At 36.7% G+C, this 22,889-nt stretch overlaps 1 protein-coding gene across 3 annotated transcripts; it reads right to left on the bottom strand.

The window, feature by feature from the left end:
• Window positions 1–879: 879 nt before the first annotated feature.
• LOC105252362 (NGFI-A-binding protein homolog) lies at window positions 880–22,650 on the bottom strand. Of its 3 annotated transcripts, none has more exons than XM_025410326.1 (11): window positions 21,644–22,645; window positions 6,545–6,646; window positions 5,871–6,008; window positions 5,089–5,417; window positions 4,272–4,505; window positions 3,753–4,003; window positions 3,410–3,509; window positions 2,405–2,472; window positions 1,842–1,953; window positions 1,681–1,737; window positions 880–1,405 (listed from the first exon to the last, which is right to left on the bottom strand). In XM_025410326.1, exons 1-11 carry the CDS (start codon window positions 21,939–21,941, stop codon window positions 1,298–1,300), a joined length of 1,797 nt encoding a protein of 598 aa, XP_025266111.1. In that variant the 5' UTR covers window positions 21,942–22,645; the 3' UTR covers window positions 880–1,297. The 3 variants fall into 3 exon arrangements, 2 of the variants coding, with proteins under 2 accessions (XP_025266111.1, XP_025266110.1); XM_025410325.1 differs by having other exon boundaries at window positions 2,405–2,475; window positions 21,644–22,644; XR_003123018.1 differs by having other exon boundaries at window positions 1,272–1,405; window positions 1,842–1,948; window positions 2,405–2,475; window positions 21,644–22,650.
• Window positions 22,651–22,889: the final 239 nt, after the last annotated feature.

Raw genomic sequence — 22,889 nt, 5'->3', positions numbered from 1 at the left:
TGACTTATGACTCATCGTCGTTAGATGCGTTCAAAAATCCTACCAATGGGAAAGGTTTCTTTGTCCTGATTGGTCAATTAACTGCTATCTTACTAGAATAGGATCAAGTTCTCTAGAATGGCAAATCACGTGGGTGGCACGATTAATCACGTCGCCAATTGGCCAATTCAAAGTAAGCTCTCTAATTGGTCAATCGTTGCTGGGTTACCCTAGGCACAGGCCGATATAATTGGCTGTGGTTAATCGCAACGTGGTCAAATGGAACGCTCCTAATCATATGACACATGCGCAAATAGTTTGCGTGCGCATCGCGAGTGGCGCTCGATTGACCACGTCGCCAATTGGCTAATTCAAAATAAAAGTCTCTGATTGGTCAATCGTTGCTAGTTACTCTAGGCATAGTCGATATAATTGGCTGTGGCTAATCGCAACGTCGGGACGCTCCCGCGCATCGCAGCTATTTCGCGCCAGTACATACACGACAACGACAATTGAAATTTGCAACTATTGGAAGGTATGCGCTAATTTTGTTTTTCAAAAAATATCTTCTCCTATTCTTTCCCTAAAAAGTTGCGTTTTACTTGAAATACGTTCATGTACAGAGAGATTTTAATTGGAAGATATATATTTCTGATAAAAGTTTACTCTCTCGAGCTGAAATTCTGAGAATTAAAAAATTCCGATTTAGCGAATAAAAGCTGGCAAGCCATAATCGAATGATTATATATACATAAATGTAAGAATAAAGTTGGTATATGCGTGACATAAATTAATAATACTGATTAAAATATTTTTAAATAAAATTATACACAATGAGAGACGCATAAAAAAAGATCTTTATATATATATATATATATATATATTTACATATTTACTCTTACGATATACATTTTATAATACCATATACTTCAGTCAATCTTTTGATTTAAACGGTTTATTTTTATTTTCTATCATCTTTTCCCTGTCATTCTTTTTCTCTATAAACATTCATAATCGCTATACAATTTTGTTTATATTTCGCTAGAATCAAATAACAGAGAGGCAGTATTATAAACATTTCTCACATCATTCGAAACAAACGCAAAGAGTCACGTTGAAGAGAAAGATCGCGATCACATAGAACGAAAATTCTAGCGAATAAGTCTCATAATTACAGCAAATGTCATGAATGCTATTGTTATTTGATAACATATGAAATACGTATTTCAGCGCAAATGATGATCGTGATGACGACAATAATCAGCAGGACCAGCCGTCGTGACGTCAATAATGCGGCAGTAAATAACGCTAAGTAATATCACAGTGTGGATTTCTCGTCCGCGGGCTCCTCCTTTACAGGATGACTGCATTCCATTAATGCAGGATTCGCCACGGCAATTATGTTATCTCCGCGTGAAGCTATTACCTACGCATAATTTATTCGTAATCAACAGTCACGATAAATAAAATGCCGATGTTTATCTCTATCTCTTCTATTATAAACGAGCATACAGCGAGTTTTTTTTTCATCGTACATTATTATTCAAGGATAATAAGAAGAAGCAAACAAAAAAACTTGTTCGATTGCATTTTAGAGTTTTTTTCTCTTTTTCCTTTTTTTCAGTTTTTTTAATGTCCAAGAGAGAATAACAAAAGATAAAAAATGATGAAAAAAACGAGAATTTTAAATCGCCTGCTCACCTTTAGATTAAAGTCGCCTTCTTTATCGGTGTTTTCAGCCTCTGCCTCGTTTGTATCCTGAAAAATACAAGCATATTACATTTCTAATTACCTTAGAAATTTTTAGCACATGAAAGTTTAGACAGTATAGATAGAATTCATTTCATTAACGTTATATTTACATGCATAGATGAAGATTCCTCGTTAGAAAATGAGAATTGACTGTCCGAATCGCTAATTTCCTCCACGCTAGCACTGAATATGCCATTGTTATTCTTCTTCCTCCAAACTGGACTGAAACATTGCCAATATCTGAACATCAATACATACTTATTACATACAAACTGAATTGGAAAATAATACTATAACTAGGAAGATATATATATATATATATATATATATATATATATATATATATATATATCCCAACAAACATTAAATAACTATTAATTATAATTTCCCACTCAACAATATAACTGTTACATAACATGTAACAGTTATATTGTTGAGTGAGAAATTACAACTAACAATTATATAAATGTTACTTGGTGTTTGCTGGGTATATAATATAATTTCTTTCAGAAATGTGATAATTTTTTAACAAAATATCTTGACAAGATTTCTTTAATACTTTTACCTCTAGTTTAGATGTTTACTATTAAATTACTACGTAATTGTATTATTTTATTATTAATTTTTTAAATTACTTTTAATACAGAGAAAGGACTAAACTAAGAATAATCACCTCGACGACCTGTGTCTTCTCGTGATGGAATTATTAATGTCCGTTCCGGAACAACGGAGATCCAACTCCTCCTGAAACGGTGAACTGCTATAGACAGTAGAAATAGCAAATTTGATTCATAAAAGAAAGAGGGGAATATAATAGAAGATCGAAGATACGGACAAATACGGAGTAACACAAGTAAGCATGTGATTAGTTATAGATAGATAAGTTATAAATAAGTAGATAAACACAACTTGGGATACCAGGTACAAAGCATAGAATCCAAGCAAGTCGTGTCGAAGTAGTTAACCTTGGATATTATAATGTGTACTAACTGAATATTTCTATTATCGGATCTAACAAAATTAATATGTAATATAGAAAAGACCTTTTTTCAAAAATTCCATGCGTTTCTGAGAATTTTTTATTACATATCTACGTATTTATTTAAGCAAATATCAATTTAGTGCAAGCACATGCAAAAACTGCAAAGTCATAATAGAAACCGCGATTTATATACTAAAAGAATTGCATTTATAATAGAACAACAGAGATCAAGAATAAATAAAAAAAGAAACATGAAACTATTATTCGTGATATTTACAGTCAATTCTTTAGCGAGGATATTAAAATATTAATAAATAAATTCATAAGCTTGTATGTGTATGTGTATGTGCGTGCGCAAGTGTATATGTATCTTTTTTTATAATTTATACAAAATTGCCAATTATATGAAATAATAAAAATTAAAGTAGATCTTTACTACGATCTACAGCAAACAAATCACGATGATTTCGATTCAATCAAGTCGAGGCGCAAGCCATGCACACACATTTGCAACTATACTTGACCTTTTTTTGACCTTTTGCATCCATTTTGTTTTGCGCATATACAAGTAAGTGCGGATGGTTAATGCGTGACGATCTCTACGTGACGAGCGTACGGTTAGTGATTAGCGACCATGCGGGCGCGGTAGACGAATGCACAGTGAGCGATCTATTTCTGTGGCCGAGATAATCTAACCTGCGTCGCGTCCTCACCCTCACCCTCCAGCTCGAGCTTACGGCGTTTCGAAACGTTATCGGTCTCCTCCCCGTTTTCGCGTGATTTCAACATTGACAAGCTGCAAACATTGGTACAAAGCTACGTGATAAATTTTTAATACACTTTTATACACATCAATTTACATTCTGAGATATTTAATCAGTAAACATGTATTCTGAAGTCCTCAGGCTTGATAGATCTTTTAGATAAATCATAAATATTGAATCACAAATATTATTCAATGATTGAAATCACAAGTTTGAATGTTAAATATGAAATTTATAGATTTCCCTGTAAGTCTATATAAATCTATGATATTTACTATTGACTTTTGGAATAATGGTAGCCGGAATCACGGACCACACGACGCGCCAAAGGAAACAATTCGTCTCTCCTGGTGAGGAGGGCAGGCACGAATCTGCAAATTTGCGCCGCCGCTTCGTTCACAGATACCTCGTGCAACGTGAGCGGTTTCTCCGGCTTTCTCTTGCAGTCGAATCTACCGTAAATCGCCGCGTACTTTCGAATTTCATCCATTTTGCGCGGGTCACTGTCAGACATTGTCATTACCATCTGTAATATATACATTCGAAAAGTACAGTTTGCTATTTTAAAATATATCTTTAACAGTTTTTAAAATTTGTAATTAAATTACGCGAACATTATCATTTAGTAAACTTATTAAGCGCGCTTATTGTCTAGAGCATACAATCAGGACACGCTTTTCTTTAGCGAATGTAACGTTTAGCGTTTAAAGACCAATAATCGTTCGTAGAAAGTCTAGAAGATTCATTTTGTATTTTGAATACGCCTGAAAGCACGCCGCCAGTTTAGAATTCACCTCCAAGTTCTTGCAGAGTTTTTTCTTCACGTTGTGGGGTTTAGGATCAAGGGGCCTTATGGTAGCGACGAGCCTCTCCGCAGCTTCGGCGAGCCGTTGCACCTGCGATTGCAGGAGGGTTGGCGTCGGCTGCGTCGGGCTCGCAGGTGCGCCTCCACCGCCGCCTCCGCCTCCGCCACCGCCACTCGGGCTTGGCGTCGTGCCGCTGCCGCACGAAGATTCGCACGTTCCTACCTAGTGACACGATATAAAATAATATTATATAAGATAGTATAAAATAAGATTATATAAGATTGATAGTATAAAATAAGATTATATAAGATTAGCAGTATAAAACAAAAACAAATTCGTTGAAAAATACTATATAACTACAGATTTCTTGGTTATTATATTCGACTATAAGATAAATGTTTAAAGAGATCTCCGACAAATCAATTGCTGAAATTATTTTTAAAATAGAGATTCTAGACTCCCTTTTCTTTCAGCATCACTTTCATTAATTCAACACTTATCACATACACAATTGAAATTAGTTAAAGTTTTTTTTTATTAATAATTCGTAATACTTGATTTATATAAGACTATAGGTAGAGATTCAAAACAATTATGATGGATTCTATTGGATGCACTAATCGCTAAATTTTCTGCATCAAATTTTCAAAATCAACCGAATACAGAAAATTGAATGAATGCGCACCAAGTGCGACTAATCAAATTTTTCTTAGATCAATCAATGTCACGCCATCGACATCGGTCGGTCAATGATGATTCATTTCTTGCCAATTGCTTTCCTGATTAAAGAAAGAGTAATCTTCACCTGCAACACATTTGGACTGTGCGTAGTCGTGTAAGGTAAAGAGGTGTTTGGGCTCGGACTCTGGCGAAAGGTCGTGGAAGGCGTCGGCACGGACACACTGGTGACCGGTACGACCGGACTGGCACTTCGGCAAGGCAACGGCGTCAATGGCACGTGAGGCGTCGTCGTTACATAGGGCATGGACATCAGAGAAGTCTGGGAAGTTGCGGTGAAACTGGTCGGCAGGCTCTGCATCTGCGACCGCGGGCTCGCACACGCGAAACCGACGGTGACGGCGACGGGACTTTTGGCAGCGGCATTCGTCGGCACGACTGGCGTTTGAAACAATGCTGCGAAATGTCACATTTCGTTAGACATAAATTTCTTACATATGATATATTTACTATTGATGTAAAAATTTTGAATTTCGTAAAATTATGAAATTTGAAGAAACGTGCTTCAAAAAAATCGATATATAATTCTCTTACTTTTAAAGTGGAGAAAAAATATAATTTATTATAGAGCTTATTTCTCAGTTAATATATGGTATATTAATCTGTGTTTTGTTAATTTTAAATATAGGTCATTTCTGCAAGCACAGTTTTCAAATCGCGTATTATATCATTATCGTGAATTAGATAATCTATAATTTGTATAACACATCACTTTTTAAATGGATCTGTCTCAGCGTCTTTTGATATCAAACTTTTCAGTTTCAAATTTTATGATAAAAGTCGAAATTTACGCGATAATACTTTCTAAATAAAATTCAAAATTTGCGTAGCATATAAATGGTACTTTACAAGGATTAGTGAGCCATTCCTGCAGAGCTTTCTGGAGCCTCCTGACGTGAAGTGGCTTGCTCGCCATGCCGACCAGCGCCATAATCTCCAGAAACTCTTCTTCGCCTGCATCGCACAATTGTTGCACGTCATCGCCTCCTATAATACATTATATAATACTGTATTAAAAAGTAAAAAAAATTATAAACATTGCATAGATTTTCACTCAGATCCGCAGTCAAAAAAATGAAAAAACATCAAAAAATATCTTAAAGGACTTTTAAATCGACACAAACTGCATCAGGCAAAACTTGAAAAATTCTCTCTTAAACATGCATCAAATAAATACATCAATTAGGGTCAAAAAATTATATATATCGTATTAAAAAACATTTTGAATCATTATTGTTTTGTAATCGCTGATATTGTGTGCTTTTGATACTATGTGTTTTATTTTTTATAATCTCCATAAGATTTGAATCTCCATGGATTATTTTTATGTAAGATTGTCTAACTCTCTCGCAGGGAGATTGTATATAAATCTAAATTAAAAATCGCATTTAAAGATTTGCAAATTTTGTACAAAACTACACTATAATTAAAGTATCTTTTAAACTATAATTAAAGTATCTTTTATACTAAAATTTAAATATTTTTTTACAGATAAACGTAGATGTGATCCTGATCGTACTTACCCATCTCGAGGAGTGTGTCGTAATATCCCAGTAGCGAGGCGCGCTGCATCACTCGGTACAGCTGCAACTCGGCCTCATTCTGCGGCACGGATGTCTGCACCACTGCAAATCGCATAGTATTGTACGATCGTTAAAGAGGTTCGTTAAGAGAGTCTCTGGCACACTTAACACAGCGGCAATTGTCGATTCCAACTGCAATGAATCGGTACAGTTTTGCGCCGACAGCGGTAATAATCGCTGTGCGGATCCTATCTTTCCCCTTTGCTTCTTCTTCTCTTCACTCACCGTCAACAATCAATTATGTCGTAATTAGACAGTCTGGTTGGTATAAAAGCCATTGATATTTCGCGATCACCAGCATTCAACATATATTTTATTGTTATTATTGTATATTATTGTATATTATTAATAATCTTTCTTTCCAAATTAATACAGTGCATCTCTACATGTCTATATATAAATATTGCATTATATTAATTTGAGAAAATTTGTGATATCAAAAAAATATCAATGACAAAAAAAATTACAAACATTTGATCGGAGCACATTGCATCTCGATTCAGTTCAGTACTAACTAGTAGAATATTTTTGCAAAAAGTTGACCGCGAAATATCAGATTTCTCCATGATTTAACTTTCTTCTGCTTTTAAAAATGATTAAAATAAGATATATTTTTACCAGAATATGCTTTTCTCTATTTGTATTAATTTTTTAGTATATATACACAACACATACAAATTTCTTTTATTATAATAAGGACACTAAGGACATGGTTTTGGATGAATCAAGGTAAATTAGAAAAAGAATTAAATCAAATAAATCATTTAAATGTACATCGTCGATAATCGCACCATCTTTCCCATAGCCACCCTCGCCTTCTCACCATTCGCCGCACAATCATTATCGTTGTCATCGTCGTTGTCTGTATCGACACGATCACGCGAGTCCAGGAGAGGAGACGCCAAAGTCCGACTAGTTTCTTGCAAATTTCGAGGAACTGCGAGAAAAAGCGGCGTGCACACACGTACCGCGTATAAATTAATACCGGTACCGCGCCATCGGAGGGAAGGAGAGTAAAGAGAGAGAGAAGAGCGCAGGGTGAAGTCGAAGAAAGAGGCTGAAGGAAGGGAAGCAGAAGGAGAGAGAAAGGTAAAAAAAACTGGCCGACGGGTCTTATTACGAGCCCGGATCCCGGTCTCACGCTCGTGCGCTGTCGATCTCTCGGGCCCGCGAATAAGTCCCCGGACGACGGGGTGGCGACTTGTTCCGCGAGATTTTTCTAGCGCGAACTGCGACCCGCGAAAAAAGGATCTACGTGCACGAAGCACCACCGGTGTCTTGGGTCAGCAGAATCGGTTAGGCCGAACGATAGCAGGACGAATGAAGAAGGAGACACGTCCAGGTGCGATTGAGACACGCGTTTTGCAAGGAGGGAGGATATTTATAAGAGAAATATATAATTGTCATTTTTTTCGTATTAATTTATCATTAGATTTTTTTATGATTTTTACTCTTGGAATTTTTACTTATTTATCCCTCGATAGGATATTATAAATTAATCATTTCCTTTAACCCGTGGATTATATTTGGCATATTTTTGAAATTAAAATTCTACAAGTTCACTTTAAATTAAATGAAAAATATAATTTTATTATTTAATCACATAAACCTTTGTAAAGTTTAATTCGCGTGAAACATCTTTCATTTTCAATCGCTAAAGACTTAAATATTATTTGTACAATGACATTTTTGCTAGAAGGAAAAATTGACGAAGAAGCCTGAAACTAAAGGATATATTTTGGAGACACATTCTTTATTAAAATACAGTATTATTTTATTATTTCTCGTGCATATATTTGTACGTTTGTTCCTAGATATAATAATTAAAAGGTAAAAAAATACAAATTTTAGACTTAATTATCATTTCTTGTCTTAGATATCGCCAATCTTGCATTTTCGTCGGTTCGATTATTTTGTCCGAAAAATTCCTATAGATCAGAGGTGCACGAACTTTCCTCGCGGTTTTTGCGTGGATTTCCCATTATTATTGCCCGTCATTTATTTATATCGCCGTCGCTGACATCTTATTCTCGTTTTCATGACTTTATTAATACCGCGCGTATGTGATATACACGTTGTTGATCATCTAACTAAGCCTGTCATCCGCGCGACAACACTTCGATCGAGCTTTTGTTAAAAAATAAAACCATAAGCGCAATCGTTCGCTCATCAACTTTACGCCGCATTAGCTGAATTTATTAATAATTCATCCCGCATTTATTTACTCGACCTAATTTCAGAATTGGAGATGGAGTTTGAGAGTACGGCTATGCTATTCCCACCCCGATTCAAGTTTTAGTCAGATCCTCTCAAATATTATACAAGAAATTTCACCGATTTACATTATATTCGAAAATTATCATTATGCGTATCATTCGTATCGATTAATTTTACATCGAGTTACCGGAACCGCAGCCTTCCCCCCCTATAAGACTCGCGATGAATCCCGTAAAAACCTGTGCAAAATTGAGTCGTATCTTTCAGGAAATTTATTCGATCGTTTCTTTCTTTCTTCTCCAAGTTTTTTCGCCGGTCACCTTTGCTTTTTCAAACTGAAAATCGTCGCAGGGTGATCGAATTGCACGATTCATCCCGTATATACCTGTGACCAACGGAACAGCGGCGGCGGCGCGGTCTAGGCCGGGCTTCCGCGGCGCATTTACATAACGACTTTTTTGGCACGGGGTGGCTCGTTTTTGTCGGCCGGGAACGCGAACGCGGTCCGGAGGCGGAGAGACGCGTCGTGACGGTGAGAAAAACCCGATCCCATCCCACGGCGAAACCCTGGAGGTTCGCGTACCCAGGTCATCGTCGTCATCGTCGCGGTCCGTATAGGACATGTTTTCCATGGGCAATGATAACCTGCGGGACCGGTCCAGCGATTTTCGAGAGGAGAAAAAAGCGATCGCGCAAAGAAAAGGATATAAGATTCGCAGAAATGAGCGCCGGATAAATTTTATTTTCGCGTAGGAACTTAAACTGCAGGAAATTGTAGCTGCGTAAGATAGATTCAACGTTTTTGGTTTTGTGTCGGGGAAAAATGTTATTTAGTCCCATTTATAATCAAAACTGTAGAAAAATTTAGTACGCTGTATATTTCGAAAAAAGATTTTTAATTCTTCGTATGTATTTGATAAATCATATAATGATATACAAACTATTATTGAACATAAATAATATAATAATATACAAAATATTATCTAACATAAATAATGTAACAATTCTCCCAGCTACATTATAATATTTTATAAAAAGATGAGAGAGGAAAAGCGGAGAAAATTTTGATTTATTAATTATGTTCTAACATCAGAGAAATGGAGTGCGTCGTTTTTTATTTTTATTCATGTTGCAGATGAGACAAATATTGAAACTCGTTTGTCGGAAAAAGAGAAGCGCGAATTCCGAAACGAAGAAATTCCACAGAGCGGAATCACCGTGTGTCGTCGCGCCGACAACTCCGGGATTACCATTGTTTTCTATCCTTGGATATGTTTTACGATCATTGTGCCAAGAATTAACCCAGGCTCTCGATGCCTGGAGATGGAGAAAAACGGGGAGGCATTCGCAAGGAGAACCAGATTAGACGCGGCCACGGCGAAAAAGAGAAACGGCGGCGCGCTAAATCAGAAGCGAATCCGAACTTTGCGGACGCGCCGTGAGCCGTGATGCGCATATAACCGTCATAGTCCGCGTGATGCGACCGATGCGAGCGCAAAAAACCGCGCCTTAATTATGCTTCCCGGTATAATTATAATATTAAGAAACGGCGAATGTGTGCGTGCGTACGTGTGCGAAACGCACTCGACACGTGCGCGGTTTACAGAAAACAAAATTTCGAATAATACGAAAGGAAAGAATCTCGCGGAATAAAAGGCATTTTGCAGAGGACGAAATTGTTTACCATCAATCTCCCGTCTTTGCGAGTTTTCTTTTTTTCGCTCTGAAATTTCGAATAATTATGCATTTAATCGCAGCTAATAATTACACGCGCTAGTATCAATATTCGTATTAGTATAAAAATCGGATCGAAATATGAATAAAATTAAGTAGCATAAAATGTATAAAACTGATGCGTTACGTCTAATAATTTCGCAGACATACGGCCGATTCACTGGTATAGACGATCGTTTCATCAAAGAGTAAAAATAGAATAGAGATTAAAAATTTCGTAAAATGAGAAATTCTCTTTAATTTTTCGCGATCTGGACCATTTCTGATATTTCATTCCAGCTGATCTACGCGCAATTCAATTACTTTTTTTTACCTTAAGACTTGTATGTTTTTTTAGTAATCAGATGACATAGAAGAAAAAAGAAATCTCTGCAAGGATGTATGCTATTAAAATACTACGAGAAACATTGTCAAAATCGCTCAAATGTTTATACATAAATAATTAAAGATTCATAAATAATTATAAAATTAATTATTATAATAGTTATAAATAGTTATAATTTCTATATCGAGCTAAATTTGATGTAGGACCGGTTGAATGAAACGCAATGTCGAGTCAGACTCGATATAGGACCGCAAAGGGTTAACTATAATCGGTGAAAGAAAAGCATTTCGAATCCTGCGGGAACATCGTCGAGTAGATTATCCCTTTTTCGCGCGAGTTCGACTCATGATTGCTCTCGCGAGGGAGAAAATGATTCTCAAGAAAATCACCATGACGATATCCCGTGGCGAAAGAAGACCGAATTGTCGCTACGGGAGTCAAATGACGATTGCCACGAATCGAATTCGAGACTAGGACTCGGACAAAAGATTCGAGTAAATTGTGCGATTAAATTTTTCAAAGTAGAAAAAAGTAGAAAGAAAAATACACAATTCTAAATATTAAACAACTCTCAAAGATCCAAACAATTTAAAAAAAATTGTAATGTTTGAATTATTGGAGAGTTTCGGAAACTATGGAGAATAATTTCACCGAATGTCTTGAACAATATAAAGCGAAAAATAATTCTTATATTTATGATAGAAACACGACAGAAAACACGTCCTTTCTCTGTCTACCGTTTCTACCGAAAATTAAATTAAATTCTATTAAATTCTTTCGGTTTCTATCGATTTCCTCGTGAGACGAATAATGAATCTCGATAGATCAAGGTCGCGATAGACAGCGTAGATGACAGCGATTGCGAAAAAGAGAAATCGCTGGACCGTATCAATTTCGTCACAAGCATGTGCCAATTTTATTATATATCTTCCATTGGGAAAAAACACAATATTTGTTACAGATACTATTACAAACAGGATAACAGCGATATTTTTTATCCAGCGTAACAATAACGTGGAAAATTATCGATAAATGAAAAGAAAATAAGGGCTAATGATGCACGCGAGGTTAATTAATTAGATATTGTGATATTAAATTATAATAAATTATTTACAACACTAGCGTAATTCTATCAATTTCTAATTTGAGTAACGCAAGTTGGAATAACAAAAAATGCAATTAACAAATAAATTTTATTCAAATGAATAAATTTTATTTGACTTATTTCCCGTCGTGAATCACGGAAACAAGTACATTTGTCTCGTTGCAGAGGACTGCGAAATTCGTGCTGAAGGTGAATATAGAGATGAGTAAAAAGAACAAAGATAATGGGGCGAAAAGAGGAAACGGAGGAAAGACACGCGCGTAGGGATGAAAGAAAGCCGGAGGAAGGGAAAAGGTCAGGGTGGAAAAGAGACGCGGAGTACAAACGGGGGCGAACTGGAGGCGCCCGGAGCACGGACACGACGGAACCAAGAAGAAGGTTTGTCGGAGAGGCAAGAGACGGGAAAGAAGAGAAGGGAGAGGAGGAGGAGGAGGAGGCAGAGTTAGTGGTGCACGTTCTTTGTCCGATACTTTACGGAGAACGGACGCTCTCCTCCGCTCGCCTCTGGTCGCGCAAAAACGAGTCTAGTTTCTTAGGAGCGCGCACTGTCTTCTCTCTTTCTCTCCCTCTTCTTCTGTCTCTATCTCTCTCTCTCTCTCTGTTATCTTCCCTCCTTTCCTCAGCGGAGCGGCGCGGCGGCGGTTAGTATTTCACTTTTTGCCGGCATTGTAATCAAGGAAGGGTTAGGTAAGTTTTTGTCACCCCGCGCGCTGCCCCTTTCTCCCTCCCTCCCACCCTCCAACCCTTCCCCTGTACAAAACATCGGGCAGATGGACTGACTCGCCGTTCGAATCTTTCCCTATCCCCTTTCTCCTCTTCGCCGCGCGCTTTACTCGAGCTACTCCTCAGCCTCGTTCCTTATCCTTCGCGTCCTTTTACCCCGCGCTTCGCTACAGCAGCCCCTTACACGCCCGTTCCTCTTTTTATACCTTGTGCCACTTTGCACCACCACTCGTGCGCGCCTGTCGTTCCTTGGCCCCACATCCTTCTCCTCTTGTTCTCTCTCACTCCTCCTCTATCTTTCGTACAATGTTTCTTTGTTTTCGTCTATTTCGCTCTCTCTTTCTCTCTCTTTCTTTTGGCTCTCTTATTGCTTCCTCAAATCGCGCCAAAACTCTTCTCTCAAGATGCTCGAAGAACGACTCACCCCTTGAAAAAATATGTATGGAAGAAATAAATTATCGCTCGATAAATCTAACGAGAAGCCGAAAATGTCAAAATGATAAAAAAATATACATGGTATATGAGAAAAGAAAATCGTAACAGATATTTAAAAAATCATGCGCAAATGTATGAATTATGGATCAATGAAATTGGCGACATTTTCGATTAATTTATTAATTTTCAATATCACATGTCTTTAAAAAGATTATATTATAATTATAAAAAATACATCTCTAATATCTTACCAATACCGTACCAATATGCTTCTACTTGAAAAGTAACATAATGCAACTCCAAGTATTTATTCTTTGGAAAAAATTATTAAAAATGCATAAGTATTTTATGAATTATAAAAAGAATTGAAAAATATATCGAGTCATTAATTATCGGATGCAAGTGACATTTGTTATTCTGTTTTGTAGATAGATTATTCTTGTTAAATTCTCTCTAAACGGTTTCCCAATGGAGGTCGTTTAAAATCGTCATTGGCATTGGTCGGATGTACGATTTTAAGTCACAAGGGTGCGGCCCATGTCCCAACCCCTCTATGAGGGGTAAACCTACTCTATCTTACGTCACACTTTCTCCGATTGCTGTTGAATGGCCCTCATTATTTCGAGGGTAAGACGCGCCATTTTAAAGACATCATCATGAGACGTTTACTGTTACTATCTTGAAAATATTAAGGCAATTTAAAAAATTTAATTATATTTATTAAATTTTCCTAAGCATTTTTCACACCAAATCACATCAAATTTTGAATACTTAAATAAAATAGAATGTAATTATTTGATATTAATCCAATATTTATTTCAAGAGACAAATTTGCAACAAAAATAATAATTGTTAAAGTTACACATCTCAGATTCGTTAAAATACCTTAAATAAATAAAATTGTAAAGAATATATTTATCTTTACGCAATAATGATCAAAATGATAATGGTAAAAAATTCAAGATAAAAAGAGATTTATAAAAAGAGATGTTTCTATATATATTTCTTATTTATCCTAGTTTTTCAATTGATATAAACACAAGTCTAGATATTATAAAATTTATAATCTTTGCTATACTTAGTTTTTATTAACTTTGACATGTATATTTAAATATGTCAAGCAAAAAATGCACGATAAAATGTAATATAAAATAATAAAAGAATTTGGAGGTCAATTTATGAATATCGGATTTTGCTAAAAATTATAGCCTGACCAAATAAAACTAAAGGCGAGATTTTCAAAAAAGTAAATCAATATATATATCATATATATAATTATGGATTTTTAAGAAATCTCCTGTATGTTTCAAAATGTATTATTAATGACAATACTTAAAATTGGATAATTGTTGATATAATTTTTCACATTATAATAATATCTCATCAATAGCTTTGTTTATATTAAATGTATTTTTTCAACAATTTTTTAGTATATATACAAATCTTTACTCTATAAAAAGAATTAGTTTTAAATTCAATGTCTTTATTACTATCATTATATTAAAGAAAAACGAGATATTTGTTTAAGCAATAATTCATTGAAACTAAAAAGGTGCGTTATCTCAATCTATTTCATTGGTCTCAAGTTTTATAAGAGACGCACGTATAAGGAGAAAGAGTTTTTTTTATTTAAATAAAAATGTTATTGAGAAACTATAAAAAGCCGGTTTCCCACAGATCTCTTTTGAATAAATGGTTTTTTTTTCTTTTACGGAAGACCCTTTTTTAACGTAGAAACGAAAGGGTTAGTCGCTGAGGGGTTCTTTTTTTCAAAACGAGCGAGCTCATCACCTGCGGGAACTAATCGACGTGTCCATTGTCAACGTTAATCTGTATCTACACCTGTAGTCAACTAGGCGGTCCAAATCCTGCCATCATTCATACACGTTTATTTCGTAAATTAAGAATGTGTCAGCAATCGCGAATCAATCATTAATTAAATTACAAAAGTAAAAAGTAAAAATATGTATCAAACAATTTTAAATATCAAATGGTGAGGAAAATTTTAATAAAATGTAAAGTAATAGAGTTGGATAATGGAGAGAAAAAATTATATAGTAAAAAAATTACTGTACAATATATTGTACGCTTAACTCAAATGACTTCTCTCGTCAACAGTGGGAAAAATCTACAAGTCTATATTTTTATAGCAATGACGCGCTCGAGATCGTAATCCCTTATCGAGATGAAACGAGTAATCGTGCCACTTGAAGGAAATGACTGATCGTGGGATACTCTAGAAAGACATCGTCCTTCATCCCGACGAGCGAACGTAATATCTTCGCGTGTGACTCATGCAGATCGAACGGCCCCGAGTATAAAACGGAGAAAAAGTTGCCCCCGTCGTCGTCGTCGTCGTCGTAGTCGTCGCGGGGGCCCCCACGGCGGCAAAAACCGAAAGAACGTCCTCCACAGGAGCAAAAACTCGACGGGAAAGGAACAGAGAGGACGTAGCAGCGCACCGGAATTCCTCCCGAGGCTTCCACTTTTTTCTCCCTTCTTCTAACCGGTTCTTTTTTTTTTCTGCGCCTTCTATCGCTCGCTATCTCGCACTAAAGGACGATGATATGCATATGCGTCGAACGGAGGGGAAGATGGAGAGTTCGCGGGTCATCGGGGAGAAGCCTTGGATGGACTCCGAAAACAGATACCAAGAGACGCGGGCGCATCCGAGCATCGCCCTGCCGGATTATCGCTTAGAACAAAAAAATGCAGACAAACGGGGAGTCTCGTCACCCTTGGGGTGTGGAACCGAAGCTCGCAAGCCTTTTAATTTATTCGCGCACCTAGACGCTGTGGGAACTGGGAACGCGATGGACGTATTCGAGAAACGCAAAAGAGAAACAAAGCGCGACGCGCTCATGAGAATAAGGGATGATTGTTATCTATCATTTGCATATCCTAGACGATTTACTCCCCCCCCCCCCTAGTATACCAAATAAATTTTTAAATATCCAAAAGCAAATATAAAAAAATACACAAATAAAAATGTACTTTAAATAATGATAGAAAATTTAAATTAAAACTACATCAATAAAACTTATCAATAAAAATCTTGTAGTATATAAAAAAAATATATAAAAAAAATAATAAAGTATAATATAATAAATAAACTGGGAAATATAATAAATAAAAATAAAATATAATGAAGAAGAAAATTAATAAAAAAGTAAAACAATTCCTGTAGCTAATTGCTTTCATAAAAATCATAAATAATCGAGATTTATTTGCCCAGGCAGATGAAACGTCGCTGTTGAAAGAGCGAGGAGACTTTGCGGCTCTCGCAACGGTCGGTCAGCATAAGATGTACAAACGGAAAGGCGTACCGTCCTCGTACCTTTGTACAGGAACCACGAACTCCCCATTCATATTCGCCGCTCGAATTAGGCGCTTATTCGAATGCAACCACCCACCGGTCGTACCTCGGCATCGCGATCGTATTCAGATTAGGTTCTCCGGAGGATTTTCTTTGATTCCGGACCGCGAACGGTCGTCCACCGGGCGTGAACGTACACAAAACCCGGAGCGATTCGATCAGAAGGAGAAAGCCTCGGGATAAGCAGCTGCGTTCCGATTACGTAAGTTAGGCACGCGCTATTATCATGTCACGCCAGTTTTACATCGCGTTGCGTTTATTAACCCTGGAATCGTAATGTTTCCGGAAGTATCGCTGATATGAATAACAAATTTTTCGCATGCTCGAAATATTGCGGTTAAATACCTCTCTTTTCATTTCTTCTCTTACGATCGACACTGTGCAGCACTCTCTTTGCTTTTTTAAAATTCGTAACAAATAAGAAAAATGTTTCCAATTTTACAATATAAAAAAAGGAAATATTTGCATGGCAATAAAGAACGCATCGACAAAGAAAAAAAATTAATATCAATTTTTCATATTTCTTTTCAATTTTTTTCCTAAATTTAAACATTGCATTAAAAATGGTCACATTATATTAAATTTTTTTTTTAAATCACATGCACATTTAATAATTTATATGAATGTGGAATATTGAAATATATTTTTCTTCAAAGTATCCGACAAAAAACCGCAAACGCGAGAAGAGCTTGTATAATGAAAGGAACATAATCGAGAAACGATTATGAAAATCTTTATCGCCAAGTGCAGGAAGGGGGAGGGGGGCGCTATTAGGGTGAAACATTTTTCGTAGAGAGAAAAATGGCTATAAAGCGGCAAAAGATAAGGTGAAAATATTAATGAGCGAACGTCCGTAATGAGCGCATTAATGTCCGACATGGCTCTATCGGTTGTAATCTGGTTAACGAGATGAATCATTCGCACGTAAATTCTAATGCAAAACTACCATTGACATTTTCAATGTTACGTGTATTAATATTAAATAAAAATCTAAAATAAATGTTGGATAAAATTAATCATTTTCTAAGATTATATGTTAATATCTTTATGTTAATTAATATCGTATTATTATATATATAAAGTATTATATATATATATATATATATATATATATATATATAGTATTATATATATAAAGTAGTATTGAATATAAAAAAGTATCTCAATACTAAAGGTAATTAAGAACATATAAAGACAAGTTTTCTTGGATGCGATTAATCGCATCGCGCGTTCGACTCGACTTTTTTCTCCCCCTTTTTTTATACAGAGATCCGCGTGCATCGACGGCGCAAATTTTCCGACGTTGTAATGTGTACCTCGAGAGAGAATGCGAGCGAGTGGTCGACGCCGAGAGAGAGTGGCCGAGCTCTCTTATGCCCGACGCAAAAAAGCTACGCTCGCCAAGTTTTCTTAAGCGAAGGCACGAGTACACGGCAAACTTGCCGCAAAAAAGCGAGAGCTTTTTCGCCATCAACGTGCATCAGCGCCAGCAGCGCCGGCGTCGATATGAGCCTCTTTTTATCCCCTAGAAAATGTATAATGTCGCCTATCAGACCGTTGTGTAATAATAATAACGCGGCGCATAATTATAGCGTAACTCTTTCATCTGTCTTAATAACCTCATACGTTGAAAACGTACATGTCTCTGTCCAAAAATGATAACATGATAATCGTAATAATTACGAGTAAAAAAAATTAAATATCCATCAGTGCAAAATGAATAAAAATGACATATAGATGAATGACATATAGATGAATATACGGCGTAAGATGAAAATGACGAATGTAAGCATCTTGGAAAAATGTAAGAGAGAAAGTAAGATGGGAAGAAATTGGAGATATAATCAAAATAATACGAGTAAAAAAAATTAAATATCTATCAGTGCAAAATTTAAGCAGGAGATGAAAATGACGAATGTAAGCATCTTGGAAAAATGTAAGAGAGAAAGTAAGATGGAAAGAAATTGGAGAAATAATCGAAATAATACGAGTAAAAAAAATTAAATATTCATCAGTGCAAAATTTAAATGAATAAAAATGACGTATATAGGATGAATAAACGGCGCGAGATGAAAATGATGAACGTAAGCATCTTGGAAAAATGTAAGAAAATAAAATAGAAAGAAATTGGAGAGAGAGAGAGAGAGAGAGAGAGAGGGAGAGAGAGAGAAAGCATTGGTTTCTGTCGCAATTTCGTCTTTCGCAGAAATATCGCGGGCAAAACCCGGCGCTTTTTGCCACGTACATCGTCACCGTCGTCGCAGCCGATGGTACATAGTCAACACACTTACATGACCGCGCCGGGTCGACCGTTTATAAGAAATCGGCAAAAACACAACGGCGCAATACTTGCACGCCGGCGGAAGAAACTGCACGGTTTTGCGCCGACATGGCCAGAGCCGTAAGCCGTGAGTCACAGAGCCCGAGAATCCGAATATTAATATTTAAAATACGATCGAAACCGATTACAGATATATATAAGAAGCTTTACGGAAAAATAGAATATCCCCAGACTCGCTGTCATCGCGCGCAAAGTATCGATATTGCCTTAATGTCGATTGTTGATGCCAAAAATGAAACGTCAAAAGGAGCGAAATAACGTTGCGTATCGATAATCATCGAATCTTGCGAATAAAATGTGTATCTCGTGAAATATAAGTCGCGAGATAAAAATATGATGTTTTTAATGAGTATGTTTTTGCTGTTTACTAATTACTCGCTTCGCTTGTTCCCGCTTTGTCACGCTAATGTTGCTAGTAGAAACGGTAAACATTTTCCGCAAAAAGCGTCAGGGGCGTTACATGGTATCGTGTTGTGCGATATGCTACTTTTAATCATAACGCTTCTATGAAATTATACCACTTTGGTTTTTTTAACGATACCATACAGAATAATATATAATTATATCTCGACAAGAGAGAGAGAGAGAGAGAGAGAGGGGGGGGGGGAGAAAACTTTCATTAAATCGTACCGCGGTATGGTTTGAGAGAACGACAACAATAGCTAACCGACATTCCTTACCGAGGCAAAGATCGAGAAAATTGCGAAAGCGATAAATAGCGCTGCAAGAAAACATGTCCCAAAGAATTTTCGAAACAAGCGACATATCGAACTCGGTCGAGCGCTTTTTATCGCGATGCACCGAGTCGCGCGGTAAAACGCTCAAAGTAGACGAAGAAGAGCTCGTCCGCAGTTTCGTCGAGATGGAAGAAGAAAAATCTTGTTTTTCTGACGCGAGAAAGAGAGAGAACTGCGAGCTTTTTGTCGCCGGCATGACTCATCCAGTTTTTCGATGAGAGAGAGAGAGAGAGAGACACACACACACACACACACCACAAAAGCGCGATAGCCCACGATAGCTCCTCGGTCGAAACTTCTTCGCTTCGTCGGTAACTGCTGGCGATTACGTTTCTTGCGTAAACCCATCGGCGAGAGAGCAGCATTTGCGATCGAAATGCGACTCGCGCGCACGCTTTAGAAACGAGCTCGCGAATATATGAGTACAATAGTGGTCCGATCTACAAGAAACGAGGAAATAAACTCATCTCACGGCTAAATCCCTTACATCAGAATCTATGCGAGTGACCCCCTCAGTTTCTCCCTTAATAAATGGAGCGACAAATATTTTTGGAGCATTCGGAGCTCCTTTTGGGTCAAAATACTGTTGAATTGTCTTCAATTACGAAGAATAAGAATTTTGAAGTTTATAACAATTTTTTTTAATTGCACTTTAGCAAATTAATGAAAAACGAAAAGCTTCGGGGGATTCGGCTATTATCGCGCTGAATATTTCTATCAATATTTAAAATATTTAGAGAAAGTCATTTTTATTATTAAATAAAAGATCAAATGCACAAGGTTTCGCTCAAAGTTATCTCAAATTTAGACAAAATATAATTAAATCAAAGTTTATATTGTATATAATTACTAATATTACAATAAAATTAATAATTGCAATAATTATATAGTATTCGATAATTAACAAAAATAATTCCACAAATTTAAAATAATTATTAATCATGACTGATAATCTACCAGAAACTGATAAATACATTTATAAAAAATGTATATATATCATACCAAAACTTAACTTACGTATGTTTATATAATGTTTGTGTATAACTTTTTTGAATAGATTAAAAAGAATTCCGAACATATTACTTTTAATTATGCTAATATAGAAATAAAAAATAATATTTATCTGCGGTATATATATTTAAAATAATTGACCTAACACACATTATATGAAATGTGTCCTTTATACAGTCATGGCGTATGTTTTTCTTTATGTAATTAAATATTTTTTTTATTAGTTAAATGGTTAATAAACGTTTTGTACTTCTTCTCTATTGACTACTTTTTTACAAGTGCATAAAACATAATTGTAATTATGATGTAATATGAATAATTACGGATACAATTGAATGACTATAAATGTTATTTATACGACGAAGTAATAGTCAAATGCGTGTGTTGCCTCGAAAATTACATTTTTTATTGTTTTTTTTGCATTCCATATTTATTATTTAATTGTTAATAAAAAACAATTAACAATATTCATATAAATTTTCGAGTATTTTAAAATCGCACATGTGTATATATTATGTCATGTATGTATATATACACACATGCGTACAAGGTTTAGTCAAGCATACATTCCGTTATTTTTTTAAATAATAGAATTAGAAAATATTTCGAACAAAAGTTTTGTTTAAAATCTATATAATGTGACTTCAATTTTAAATTAATTTTCTTTAAATATTGTCCATGTGTGGCAGTTTTATTTTTAAAAATTAAATGATACATTAAATGATACATTTATTTTACTACAATTTTACAAGGTATTTTACGACAAATTCGATGTCATGCAATAAAATAAGATTTTCAATAATCGTTCACAAAATATTACTTGTGTTGCTTTCAAGTACAAATGGAAAAACAAAATAACTACTATTAAAAAAAATGAATCCTATTATTGAAAAAAAAAACTGGAATATATACGCTTAAACCAAACACGCTGCATAAATTTCACACGCAACGCTATTACATCATTTACACGCGATTAAATCATTTATTAAATTCCCGATTAAATCGCGGCGAATAATAATTTGAAAAACAACTTACAGGTGCCGTTGACATTTCTGCTGAGTATCCTGGGCACGGCGGCGACCGACACGCCGGCCGGCTGTTGATGATTGCCAGGAGGGTTGGCCACAACGACGACAGGATTCTGCGAGGCGGACGCGAGCGTCGCGACGACGTTCGCGCTCGTTCCACCGTTGCCGTTGCTGGTAGCGGTGCTCGGCGCGGAAGGTACCGGCGAGGGCGTCGCGACGCCTCGCGTCGCCGCCGCCGTCGCCGCCGCCGCTACCGACGTCTCTTCCGCGGCCGGCGCGGCGCCGACCACCACGCGCGCGTCCATCGCGGCCACCGGTGCTAGCTATGTCCGCGGCACCTGCTCACGGGACCGCGGTGACCACGGGCTTCCAGATCGACCGCCTCCGGTAGCATCCAACGAGGTGCATTCGATCGCCGCGCGTTTACGTCGGCCTCGAGAAGAAACGAAAACGTCGAGCGGACTCCTAAAGATCGTTTCCTCGATCGCGTTATCGCGTCGCGCGGATCGCGAGGATCATCGTCGCGCGAGGAGACGACGTGGGGTTAAGTCGTGGCGAAAAGAAAAAAATGGAAAAAGAATCGCCAATTTTTTTGGGGGGGATCTTGGGAAAACAAACGAGGTAATCGGTCGCGTCGAGTCGCGGAACGACCGAAACTACACCGCGGAAGTGGCGCGTGTGTGAGAAAAAAAAGATTGTCACACCGTGCGGGACAGCGACACCGACGCGTTTCGTACGCTGGCGCGGGACACATTGCGCGTCGCGCGACGAATACGCGGCGTATCTTTCGCGCTGCCCCTCCACTCGGCGCAGGCGCCCCCCTCCACCCCTCCGCGGACGTCGCGGCGCGCCGCGGTCTCCGAGATCTGTCAAAGCTAATAATAACGCGATCGGGAGATATTTAACTCGTCTATAATACTACTGTTAACTATCTATGAATGACAGGCTATGAAAACTATAGAGTAATTCGTCGTAAATACAATTAAGAAAGGATGTGTGTGATTCTAAAAGAAAAATATATCAAAAATTTTACTTCGAAAGAATTAATTAATCTTTTAATGAGTGTAGGAAAATATATAAGATATATGCGTGAAAGAAAAAACTGTGAAACTAGGACATCCCATATGTCATGGACAAAATACAGTAAACAAGAATGATTGCGTCAATAATTGAGATATATATATACACACACACACACATGAGTTGTTTATCCTTTATATGTACGTTAATTATAATTATAATTTTAGAGCGTT

This window comes from Camponotus floridanus, unplaced genomic scaffold, assembly GCF_003227725.1.
Source record: "Camponotus floridanus strain SB8 unplaced genomic scaffold, Cflo_v7.5 scaffold31, whole genome shotgun sequence".
NCBI classification, from domain to species: domain Eukaryota; kingdom Metazoa; phylum Arthropoda; class Insecta; order Hymenoptera; family Formicidae; genus Camponotus; species Camponotus floridanus.
Note: the sequence above shows the minus strand (reverse complement) of the source record. Positions and strands in the feature narration are given on the sequence as shown.

Coding starts and splice junctions, on each gene's coding strand:
- LOC105252362 (XM_025410325.1), bottom strand. CDS start 21,941: ATGGACGCGCGCGTGGTGGTCGGCGCCGCGCCGGCCGCGGAAGAGACG. Junction 3,510..3,752: donor CATTATTCCAAAAGTCAATA/GTAAATATCATA, acceptor CAATGTTTGCAG/CTTGTCAATGTTGAAATCAC. Junction 1,954..2,404: donor AGAAGACACAGGTCGTCGAG/GTGATTATTCTT, acceptor GCAATGTTTCAG/TCCAGTTTGGAGGAAGAAGA.